Here is a 12871-nt window from a genome sequence, read left to right on the forward strand (position 1 = left end):
CAGTTGTTATACGTAGAAAACTTCCTTGTTGTGCATTGGCAAAGGCTTATTTCCCTCGGTATAGGTACAACCGGAAATACTTTTATGTCAGGTTGGACAAATTTTAGAAAAAATTAATACAGTACAATTTTGACAACTCTGTCATTTTATTTGAAATAAAAGCGGTAAGAGTGTATAATCCATCGCTGCAGTCAAATGATTCAGTCATTGATTTGTGTAATATATAAAAAGTGCCTGTTTGGGAGAGTTTTGACGCTTCGTGTCGGTTGACAATGGTTCTCTCGGGGTGTCAATTTCAACTGTTGCCCTCCCAAACAGGCACTATTTATTTTATTATACTGAATGTCTTAATTTTAAAGAAAAATTTACTGCTTCTAAATGTTTTGACGTTCATTCTAAGGTGACCTGTACGCGCATAAGTTTAAGCATGTAACAATTCGTCGTGTTATCCGTTGCCAAGTGTGTTGCTAACCGTGAGGGTAATAGAACGGATTATAAACTGCGTGTAAACAAATCAGATTTCAGTATTTAACATGAACGTATAATAACAATGCTTGGTTACTGGAGCAAATGTTGTGTAATCTTACTCTGTTACTATTTAAATTAAACAAAACAAAACATAACAATGCAATTATATTTTTTTTCAATTGAATGAGATTTAATTATTTCTTTCTTCAAAATATGCCTGAAAATTTAAGAGTCATTTGATAAAATTTAGCGTTATTTAGAATACACACAAGCTTAAGTTTACATTAGTAGTTTTTCTTTTTACGTTTTTCCTAGCATCTTTAAGAATTTTTTTAACATTATGTTAATCTCTCTGCTTAGTTTTGTCAGACACACTAGACTTTTACAATGCTAGGGTTATATTTCAGTTTTTTGTCATATGTCATATAGACTTCTTATCTGAGAGTCTTATTTGTCCATCAGACTGTCAGGTGTATTTGTTTGTGTGAGTGAAATCAAACCGATATACCTTGATCTGTACAGTTAACACTGTCTGGGTTACAAAGGCAACCCCTTACAGGATCACAAAACATTTCAAAGGAACAAAGGCATGGTTTCCTGCAAAAAAGTCCATAGTATCCAGGCTGACAGGTCATGGAGCAGTTTTCACCTGTGGTGCCTGGTTCACATTCTACAACAAATCAATGTCATTACGATTGATTGATAAACCCAAACGGTGAGTTTTCACCGGTGTAACTTCATTATTATAAAGTATTTTACACACATGACATTGCACTATAGTCATTAATGAGTAAAACAGAACTATTGAATAAAGCAGTATACTTTGATACTTGATACTCAATTTGCAGCAGAAAAGTTTTAATCATTTGCTTGTCTTCAATATTGTTCAAAACCTTAAAAAGTTATTTACTACCAGGTATATAGACGAACGCTAAACAGTACATACAACAAATTAAAAAAAAGAATTGCTTGGTTATCTATTTACAAAAGAAAAAAACTTTTTTCAACCAAACAAATCATTTAGCTGAGATATTAACGAAAAAATATCAATTAATGACATTAGATAAGATTGAACAAACGACATTTTTTTCCGGGCTAAAGTAGAAAAGATGAAATTAGTGTTACTGAAGTTGCAGTACGAAACAGTTGATATAAAATGATCTAAAATACTAATTAGTATAAGCAGGAAATTGTACTCTGAAAATAAAAACCCTGAACTTTCCCCAATAAGATTTCTTCGTTTTAAGTTCATAGATAAAAGTTGCAATTGCAAATTGTATTCTTTACGATAATTAGCAAATACATTGCAAATATTGGTTTGCTGAACTAACGTGCTGAGAGCGGCAAAAGAAATGAACTTCTTAAAATTTTGTGAATAAATGTCATTACATATTGGAAAGACACTGGTCAGAAAGAGGCAGTTGAGGAATCTTTCCGGTTTTCGACTTATCAAAAGTAAATTTGATTAACTGTTCATTAAATAAAGATGAAAGAAAATTAAAATATAATTTTTTTTATTATCACAGTTCTTTTTATAGATTTAATAATCAAGGTTTAGAATCCAACAAGGACCATGTATTTGGCGGAACGTTGGCGTAGGTATCACTTTTCTGCAATTCAGAATTGCTGTAGATTCATAAGTCTTTTAAGAATTTTAAAAACAATATAAATGTTCAACCAATGTGAGTTAATTATAAGGTACTTGGGTTTCAAAATATGTTTTTAAAATTTGAATAAACTATCAAACAACATTTTTATTAGCTTTTAAGCACAATATATTTATGTGAAAAACTAAAATAAGATTTTCTCTCTTAGAAAATGTTAAATATATTATATTCTTTTTTTGTTAATTTACATCTTCAAATTAAGTCTTTATAATATGTGAAAATCAGAAATATTTATGTAATCAAAGTAAATAAAGCATAAAAAAATAATCAAAATATCTTTAAAATTTTCTAAAATTAGCGGAAATGCTGGCTAAACAATATCAATTTAAGCTCAAATATTTATTCCGATTTAGTATTTACTAGACTTTCACCCATGCGTGCACGGGTTGACATTGCATATGCATTGCACCATTTCCTATAGATGCTCTGGAAAAGCAAACGTGCAATAGTTTTTGCTTGGCATTATTTTTTTTTACTTGCCACCTGTTTTGAGTGACACAGAGTAATTGATTCTTGTCCTCAAACAAAGCGTGCTTACACTTAGGTATAGTTCCAGGTGATTGCTTTCACATGTAGTTAAGTAGAAACATGTACTTTTCCCCATTTTTATCTTTAATTCAGGGAGCAGATTGCATTGAAGAAGAAGATCGAAATTAAATGTACAAAATGAACAATACTGCATAAAAAAGAAAAGGTGTTTATGAATGTCGTTAAATTTGAAACAAAGTATGCCCAATGGAATCGAACCAGGGCCCAAAAACATCACGTGTTTCGTAGCGAGCGGTTTAATATAAACCACTTTGATAGACTTTGGTTTTCGAAATTTTTTGTTGCAAAATTCAAGCGTAGGTCCAAGCCGGGTTCTCCTAAAGATACTATCTTAATTTATTTTTTCGAACAAAAGCTATCGAAATATCTTTTAGGGGCAGGCCGGTCGAAAAATTTAGAAATATGTACGAAAGAAAATAACAAAAAACTTTGATTTTCAATAGTGATTTCTTCCGGAAGATCCTTCTCCCCTATAGGTCAATTCAATTGTTATTTGTAAGATAACCTTTATTTATATAATCTATCAAAAGGTTAAACTACTAACACAACCTTTTTAAAAATCAATTGTACAATGTTTCCTTTAAATGAAACAGGTAATGTTTAACAATCACAATCAAAACACAGAAAAACCAATAAACAACCCCCCCCCCCCTAAAAAACCCAAAGCAGACAAACAAACACAAACGCTTTTTCTGTATAACGTCATCAATTTCATAGAGGGTTGATAAAGATTAAACCCCGAATGTGGTGATTCAAACAGGCAGATCATCACACAGGGTAAAATAAACAGTGTTTATAAATACAATAAGAAGTGTATATGATAACACTGATCATAATGAAAATAATAATAGAAGAGAAATCTTTGTACGATATAAATGGAGAACACTATTTGATCGCCTATGAAAAGTTACTTAGCGCGCTATCAAGAAAATGAGAGTAAAAAATACTTGACAGACAGTATTAAAAACCTTCATCGTTGATGAACAATGTTATATACTCTTATATTAGGACTATTTAAAATATATTCCAGGAACTGCTTACCTGTTCGGTTCTGTACAATAACCTATATTAGGGTTAGTTTGGCAAGCACCCAAAGAAATGCTTGAAAGGTGTAAAATAAAGATCCACGGATGATGAACCATTGTTAAATTAGAATAGAATAATAAATGAATGAATTGAATTAACGTATCCAATACGGCACTGCCAGACTTGAAATTTAAACTTATCGTTTCCCTTTTGTTCCAAAAATCACATATTATTTTTAGATGGCGAATTTTCCAACTTATCTAATGCTGTTTTTCTCCCTAAATTATAGATAATTAATAACAAAAAGAAATGATGTTGAGAGTGGATAAGTCACATATACAATCAATTAGATCGTGTGCAATGTTGTCCTGACACCGCTGCAATGCGGATAACATGTACGAACTGTGAATAATGTCTAGAAAAGCATATTTACTCAATGTTTTACAAAGCTGTAACTCTGTGGTCGTAATAGATAATCATCTCAATCTTAATAATAAACTACACTCAAGATTAAACAAACCACTTTTCTATTACGACCAATGGCGCAAACATGTACGAACTGTGAAGAATGTCTAGAAAAGCATATTTACTCAATGTTTTACAAAGCTGTAACTCTGTGGTCGTAATAGATAATCATCTCAATCTTAATAATAAACTACACTCAAGATTAAACAAACCACTTTTCTATTACGACCAATGACGCAAAAAACAACCCCTAGATATATATGATATAGCTTAAGCTAAATCTAATTGCTACAGGAAAGTATATTTTCATATTACACACACATAAACATCAAAACAGTATTTTAGATAGAGGTTGCCTTTTTAGATTTTTATATATTCTGACAGAAATTCCGAAGAGCGTTATCTGAAGCAATTGTGTGGTGTCAGTCAAGTGATTGGTATCTGTGACATTTCTCAAGTACTACTTGACAAAATGTGTATTGTTTTGTTTTATTTTTTTAACAGTGTCCCAAGGAGTTTTAATATTTCCGGTTATTTAATAAATCTACGAAATTAATGTACCAATGTTAGATTCAGGATGCTGATCTTGGAATAGAATATCAAAAGGATTTTATTATTTAGGATTGGAATTAAACACCCATTCATTTTTCTTCATTAAATATGAGTCAAGTACTGTAACAAAGAACAGGTTTTTACATTGTTACTTTAACGATTTGTCTGTGATTTTAACAATATGACAGGAAAGGAAAAGTTGGGTATGCATATCTAAATTAGTTGAATACATTTGATATGCAGCAAGAAAGCGGTGTCGCTAATGTAAATAAAAATGATTATTTCAATGTTTGAATATACAGTTTCATTCTAATAACGTTTTCAAATTTTTTAAATGGGATTCTAAATTAAAGGTTTCATTTGATATACAAAGTATGTGATGATTAAATATCCATATGATGATACCTAAACGTAAGGGTACATTATTGGGACACATCAACGGGATCATCATCGCTAGCAAAGCATGACAATCCATGCTATCTCTCTATTTACACTTGGAAGATTTAGTTTGACTCAAGATACAAGGCATAACAACTCATACATCGATACAATAACGTTGAAGTTCAACATTTTTACATTAAAAAAACCCGGAAAAGGTAAAGATTCTTAGTTACTAAAATGATATCCATGAGCAGTCGCTTGTCATTTCAGGTGAAAGCTGTATGCAGAATCCGATACTCTAATTTGTGATTTTTTAGCACTCACAAGGACGAACTGACTGTATTGTTTATCATTTTATCCCGATTAATTACCATGTAAAATTGAAAAGTATCCAAAGCCGGTAATATCACCTCTTTTTGACCCTTATGATTATTATAAGCCTAGACTTGAACATACATAGCTTTAATCAACCTGGCTCTACTGCGACTAAAATTTTCAAATCACGCACTCAGTTCTAACTCAAATCTTCATATGAAAACTGCATAAATTTGAAGTAAAATCTCAAAATTGAAGCTGAGTAATGACTTGAGGAGAGTCGGTGACGTCGGGGCCAGGTCATCGGTTCAACTGAGGCTAATATTTGAATACAATATTATACATCAGCTTGCTTTTACAAAGAAGTGACCGTTTCTAGTATTAATTTCGGTCCTATGACACAACAAGCGGTGCAGACAAATTGAAAACCCCATGTTAGCCCGGTATGATAATTTGTCTGCACTGCTTGCTTTGTCACAGGACCGACGACATCAAAAAATAAGCAAATAATTTAAGCTATTATTTATGTTTTCATACTAATGTCTCTTTTTATGAAATATGCGCTCTCATTAAGGGATATGAAACATACATGGAACAGCCATATCAACAAGTTATTTAGTTAGCTTTCGCGACAAAAATATAGTGCCAAAAAGTTTTTTGAGAAAAAAAACCTTTTTATATAGGAGTAGTGTCACAATAGACATTATGCCAATGATTTTTTTTAATTGGTTCTATATTTGTCTACTATATTTAAGGTAAGAGTTGTCGTTTATAGATCTAAGTTATCGTTCATTTATTTACGCTTTATTGGTCACTGGGTTGTTCCGTTCTCGATGTTCCTATGTTTAGAGTGGGATTCTCTTCGAACCTGTTTGGCAGGTTTACGTAGAAGCTTATGAGGGGTGTTGCCGGATGTCGCTATATTTAGTATCTAGAGTAGGAAAACTTGTTTGGTTAGTTTTGATGACTATATATATGGGGTGTGGGCTGACTTTTGGGAGAAGAGGTCTGGACGCCGAGCAGTATTTTCGTGTGTTAAGCCCTTGCTGTGTGAACTTGGGTGTGTCTCTTGTGTCTCCCCTGCTGTGTGATCTAGGGAACATGTAGCCTGTGTGGATTTTGTTGGCGCTGGCGTTGCGAGACCTGTTTGCCTACATTTTTTGTATTTTTATTGCCACAACTCAGTAAGTGTAACTTTACGATATTTTTTGTCGGCGGATGAATTGTATTGTTATTTATTACATAAATTGTCTGGAACGTGTTTGATCATATTCACCTACAAGAACAAGAACGTATTACTATGTGTACTATAATGTCGTTAATTTACTTGTTTTTAAAGCTATAGTAGCCATTAGTGGTTTTGCATAAAACTTATGTTTGTAATGATTTATTAGAAAATTGTGTGTTAATTGTAGGTGACCAATTTTATAATTCTTAAGTTATTGTTAACCTGAGGGGACGGGTGGATTTTGGTGGAGCGTGGTGGAGCGTGGTGGATCGTGGTGGAACGTGGTGGAAGTAGTGGAGCGTGGTGGAAGTAGTGGAGTGTGGTAGAAAGAAGCACGAGATTATGGAGGCCCGTTGAGAACTATGATTAATAATTTCTTTGTACATATGTAGATAAATTTATTGTTTATTTTTTCATACTGTTGTTGTTTATTGGAAAATAAGAGTCATCCATATGATTTCATAAGGGGTAAATGTTAAAAGAACCCATCACAACACGTCAGTTGTGACATTTTGGTGGCAGCGGTGGGATGACTCTTTGTTAGCCAAGTATACTTGTATTAGATTTTCCTTTTTTGCTTTAGTACAAATTGTGATTTGATATTTTTTCATTCATCAGTTGGAATTTCTTTGAATTTTATATTTTTTTTAAGTATATGTGATTTGTCAGTTTTAATTTTTCTGTTTTTGTGGGTTTTTTTTGTTGAAACAATGGAGTTTGTTACAATGGGTGAGAGGTTTGGATTGAAAGGGAATGATTTACAAGATTTTGTTGAAAAGAAAGAGAGAGAACAGTATGAAAGAATGGAAAGAGTAGCAGAAAGAGAAGCTAGAAAGATTGAAAGTGAAATAGAGTTAGAAAAAATCAAAAGAGAAACTGAATTGCATAGAGTTAAATCTGGAGAATTAGCTTCTAGTTCAGGTCTTGCTTCGCAATCGCTTGCTAAATTACCAAAGTTACCTCCTTTTGATGAATCTAAAGATTGTATTGATTCGTATTTGCAGAGATTTGAAAAGTTTGCTTCTTGTGCAAAGTGGGACAAATCATCTTGGGCGATGAATTTGAGTGCTCTTCTGACAGGTAAAGCTCTCGAGGTTTATTCTAGACTTCCGGTTGCAGAGGCATTAAAGTATGAATCATTGAAAGGGGCATTATTAAAGAGATTCCAACTTACGGAAGAGGGATTTCGTTTGAAGTTTCGATCCAGCAGACCTGAAAATGGTGAGAATCCTTCACAGTTCTTTGCTACACTTGATAATTATGTGGAAAAATGGTTTTGTTTGGCAGGAAGTACTAAATCATATGAAAACATTAAAGACTTATTTTTGCGAGAACAATTTCTAAACAGTTGTAGTAAACAATTAGGAATGTATCTTAAGGAGCGCCATCCAAAAACTGTAGAGGAAATGTCGAATCTGGCAGACCAATTCATTGAAGCTCATGGCTATCCATCATTTGTTAAAGACTTTCAAGTTTTTCAGAAGCAAAATCCGGGCAACAGTGGTTTTAGAAGCGCTGGCAGTGGAACTGGCCCGAAGCAGCAATCATCTTCAACTTCATCACAGCAGAACTACGACAGAAGGTGTTACATTTGTCATAGAAATGGACATTTGGCAAAAGACTGTAATAATAAACAGACAATTCCGCGCACATTTACTCTTTCGCGCAGCATCCAGAAAGCAGCAGCTTTACAGAATCCACATGAATGTGAGTTAAACTGTGATGAATCTAATGACAGTTCTAGTTTCAGTTTACCAAATTCCACAGAAGTCACAACCAACGAGGTCATGCCATGTCAAAATCAGCCGCATATGGGATCAGCATGTATCCTTACAAATAAATTGTTGGAGTGTTGTGTCACAGATGGACAGGTAAAACTTGCTTGTGGACACATTTTGCCCGTACTTGGAGGAGTATGCAAGGTATGTGAATATATGCCTGTTCAAATGGGTTATGTTGGTGGAAATCTGATTAAAGTTTTAAGAGACACTGGCTGTAGTGGAGTAGTTGTGAAGAGAGATTTAGTCACAGATGATCAGCTGACTGGAGAAGTGCAGAGATGTGTTTTGATTGATGGTACAGTACGGAACGTAGAAGAGGCATCCATTTATGTGGATACTCCCTATTTCACTGGTAATGTCAAAGCATTATGCATGAAAGAACCTGTTTATGATCTTATCCTAGGTAACATTGATGGAGTCAGAAATCAGAATGATCCAGATCTTCAGTGGTGCAGAAAAGAAGAAAGGAGCGAGTGCAGTCAAGTTCTCCAAGCAGTGCAGACTAGAGCTCAAAAGAAGAAAGAAAACCAAGGTATGAAGAAACTAAATGTGACAGGTTTAGTAGATGCTGATTTGACATTGGACCAGATGAAACAACTTCAGATGGAAGATGCATCCCTGAACGTATACCACGAACATGCAGCGTCAGGAAGGAAGAAAACGATCGGTGATTACATTGAGACTTGGTTTAGCGTCGATAGAGGACTGTTGTACAGACACTATCATTCAACAAAGGTTAGTGATACAAAACATTATAAGCAACTTGTTGTTCCAGAACCTTTACGAACGAAAGTCATGAAGATTGCGCATGATAGTATCTTAGGAGGGCATTTGGGGACTAAGAAGACTCTAGATCGGATCCTTTCGAATTTCTATTGGCCGGGGATACAGGGAGATGTGACGAGATATTGCCAGTCATGTGATGTATGCCAAAGAACATTCCCTAGAGGCAAAGTGATTAAAGTACCTTTGAATGAGATGCCGATTATCGACACGCCATTTGAACGTGTTGCTGTAGACTTGGTAGGTCCATTATATCCAATAACTGACAAAGGAAATAGATATATATTGACTGTTGTAGATTACAGTTCTAGATATCCAGAAGCAGCTGCATTGAAGAACATCGATACAGAGACAGTAGCAGAAGCATTGGTGGAAATTTTTAGCAGAGTTGGCATTCCAAGGGAAGTTCTGTCAGACATGGGTACGCAATTTACTTCCAATGTAATGAAAGAGGTGGGTCGACTGTTGTCTTTTAAGCAATTGGTAACAACTCCATATCACCCAGCTTGTAATGGTCTAGTGGAAAAGTTTAATGGTACCTTGAAATCAATGTTAAGAAAAATGAGTTCTGAGAGACCAAAAAAATTGGGATAGATACTTACCCGCATTATTATTCGCTTATCGAGAAGTTCCTCAAGAAAGTACTAAATTTTCTCCATTTGATCTTGTTTATGCACGAAGTGTTAGAGGACCGATGGCAGTTTTGAAGGAATTATGGACGAAGGAAGAGAACGACCCTGAAGTGAAAACTACTTACCAGTATGTATTGGACCTTAAGGAAAGATTGGCAAGAACGTGTGAACTGGCTCATGAAGAACTACAGAAATCCAAGGAACGCTACAAGAAAAACTATGATAAAAAGGCAAAGTCTCGATATTTCAAGGTTGGTGATTTCGTTCTCCTTTTACTTCCAACTGATAATAACAAACTTTTAATGCAGTGGAAAGGACCTTTCAAAGTTGTGGAGAGGGTAGGACAAACTGATTACAAGATCGATATGAATGGACGACTTCGCTTATTTCATGTGAATCTATTGAAGAAATATAATGTTCGAGAGGAACGAATTCCAGACTCAAGAATACCGTTTGCATCATGTGTTGTTTTGGAATCAGAGGAGACGGAGGATTCTAGTAATGAACATTTGTTACATCTTCTCCCCATGAAAGCGACAGAATCATTTTCAGATGTTAAGGTAAATTGCTCACTGGCATCAGATCAACTTAAATCCATAAACACTGTTTTGAATGAATTTCAGGATGTTTTGACAGATTTACCTGGTAGGACTGACCTTATTCAGCATGAGGTTCATCTAACTACGAAGGAACCAATCAGGAACAGACCATATCAGATTCCGTATGCAGTTAGGAGTGCAGTTCGAGCGGAAATTCAGAATATGATCGATATGGACATTATTGAACCATCAGAGTCACCTTACGCTAGTTCGATTGTTGTTGCGAAGAAGTCCGATGGTAGCAAGAGAATCTGCGTGGATTTTCGTAACTTGAATAAGGTAACCATTTTTGACCCTGAACCAATGCCAGATCCTGATGAAATTATGACAAAAATCAGTAACAGTCGTTTCTTTTCTAAACTCGATTTGTGTAAAGGGTATTGGCAAATTCCTATGAAAGAACAAGATAAAGATTTAACATCTTTCTTAACACCAGATGGGCTATACAGATTCAAGGTAATGCCGTTCGGGATGTCTAATAGTCCAGCAACCTTTAACAGGCTCATGCGGAAAGTTTTAAAAGGTTTAGATCACACTGACAGTTTTGTTGATGACATTCTTATTCATACAGAAACTTTTGAAGAACATATTGCAGAACTTAAAAAGGTGTTGGATAGACTACGGAAGGCGAAGTTGACTGCTAAGCCATCGAAATGTGAGATAGCGCAGACAAGACTACAGTATTTAGGCCATATTGTTGGAGGAGGGACGATACAACCATCCAATGAGAAACTGGAAGCAATCGAAGAAGCACCTAGACCAGAAACGAAGAAGCAGGTTAAATCTTTCCTTGGTCTGATAGGATATTATCGGAAATTTGTTCCCAATTTTTCTACAATTGCTGCTCCCTTAACTGATCTAACAAAGAAAGGTGTTCCAAACAAATTTGAATGGAAAACTGAACAGGAAAATTCATTCAAACGTTTAAAATCCATGTTACTTTTTAGTCCAATTCTCAGATTACCAGATTTGACGAAACCATTTATCTTGAGAACAGATGCATCTAACCATGGCGCAGTGTTAATGCAGGAGCATGACGTACGCAAATATCCTGTTGCATATGCAAGCCGGAAACTGCTAGACAGAGAACAGCGTTATTCGGTAGTTGAGAAAGAGTGTCTCGCCATTGTATGGGCTTTAAAGAAATTCCATCCATATTTATATGGTAGATTATTTGTTCTAGAGACTGACCATAGACCATTGTTACATTTACAGAAGATTAAGGCATCCAACGGTAGATTGATGAGATGGTCTCTTTTTCTACAGGCGTTCAATTTTAGAACAGAAGTTATCAAAGGTGTGGATAATATTGGGGCTGATTTTCTCAGTCGTGTTTTTCCAGAGTAATTTGCAGTGTGTGTACATAGTTTTTAGTAGGTTTTTCACAAAATTGTATTTTGTGTCTTAGGATCGGAGGTATTGTCACAATAGACATTATGCCAATGATATTTTTTTAATTGGTTCTATATTTGTCTACTATATTTAAGGTAAGAGTTGTCGTTTATAGATCTAAGTTATCGTTCATTTATTTACGCTTTATTGGTCACTGGGTTGTTCCGTTCTCGATGTTCCTATGTTTAGATTGGGATTCTCTTCGAACCTGTTTGGCAGGTTTACGTAGAAGCTAATGAGGGGTGTTGCCGGATGTCGCTATATTTAGTATCTAGAGTAGGAAAACTTGTTTGGTTAGTTTTGATGACTATATATATGGGGTGTGGGCTGACTTTTGGGAGAAGAGGTCTGGACGCCGAGCAGTATTTTCGTGTATGTTAAGCCCTTGCTGTGTGAACTTGGGTGTGTCTCTTGTGTCTCCCCTGCTGTGTGATCTAGGGAACATGTAGCCTGTGTGGATTTTGTTGGCGCTGGCGTTGCGAGACCTGATTGCCTACATTTTTTGTATTTTTATTGCCACAACTCAGTAAGTGTAACTTTACGATATTTTTTGTCGGCGGATGAATTGTATTGTTATTTATTACATAAATTGTCTGGAACGTGTTTGATCATATTCACCTACAAGAACAAGAACGTATTACTATGTGTACTATAATGTCGTTAATTTACTTGTTTTTAAAGCTATAGTAGCCATTAGTGGGTTTGCATAAAACTTATGTTTGTAATGATTTATTAGAAAATTGTGTGTTAATTGTAGGTGACCAATTTTATAATTCTTAAGTTATTGTTAACCTGAGGGGACGGGTGGATTTTGGTGGAGCGTGGTGGAGCGTGGTGGAGCGTGGTGGATCGTGGTGGAAGTAGTGGAGCGTGGTGGAAAGAAGCACGAGATTATGGAGGCCCGTTGAGAACTATGATTAATAATTTCTTTGTACATATGTAGATAAATTTATTGTTTATTTTTTCATACTGTTGTTGTTTATTGGAAAATAAGAGTCATCCATATGATTTCATAAGGGGTAAATGTTAAAAG

At 34.9% G+C, this 12871-nt stretch overlaps 1 protein-coding gene across 1 annotated transcript; it reads left to right on the forward strand.

Annotated features, from left to right (window-relative positions):
• Window positions 1-7369: 7369 nt before the first annotated feature.
• Window positions 7370-10190, forward strand: LOC128188617 (uncharacterized). The gene is made up of 2 exons (XM_052859783.1): window positions 7370-9636; window positions 9897-10190. The coding sequence occupies exons 1-2, from the start codon at window positions 7377-7379 to the stop codon at window positions 9920-9922; spliced, it is 2286 nt and encodes a 761-aa protein (XP_052715743.1). The 5' UTR covers window positions 7370-7376; the 3' UTR covers window positions 9923-10190.
• The last annotated feature ends 2681 nt before the right edge of the window (window positions 10191-12871 follow it).

Source organism: Crassostrea angulata, chromosome 6 (assembly GCF_025612915.1).
Source record: "Crassostrea angulata isolate pt1a10 chromosome 6, ASM2561291v2, whole genome shotgun sequence".
Classification (NCBI taxonomy): Eukaryota; Metazoa; Mollusca; class Bivalvia; order Ostreida; family Ostreidae; genus Magallana; species Magallana angulata.

What these genes read in the sequence shown, in the direction of transcription:
- LOC128188617 (XM_052859783.1), top strand. Translation starts at nt 7,377, where the DNA reads ATGGGTGAGAGGTTTGGATTGAAAGGGAATGATTTACAAGATTTTGTT. An exon ending in GGAAGTTCTGTCAGACATGG is followed by an intron (nt 9,637 to 9,896) that starts GTACGCAATTTA and finishes TTATGCACGAAG; the next exon opens with TGTTAGAGGACCGATGGCAG.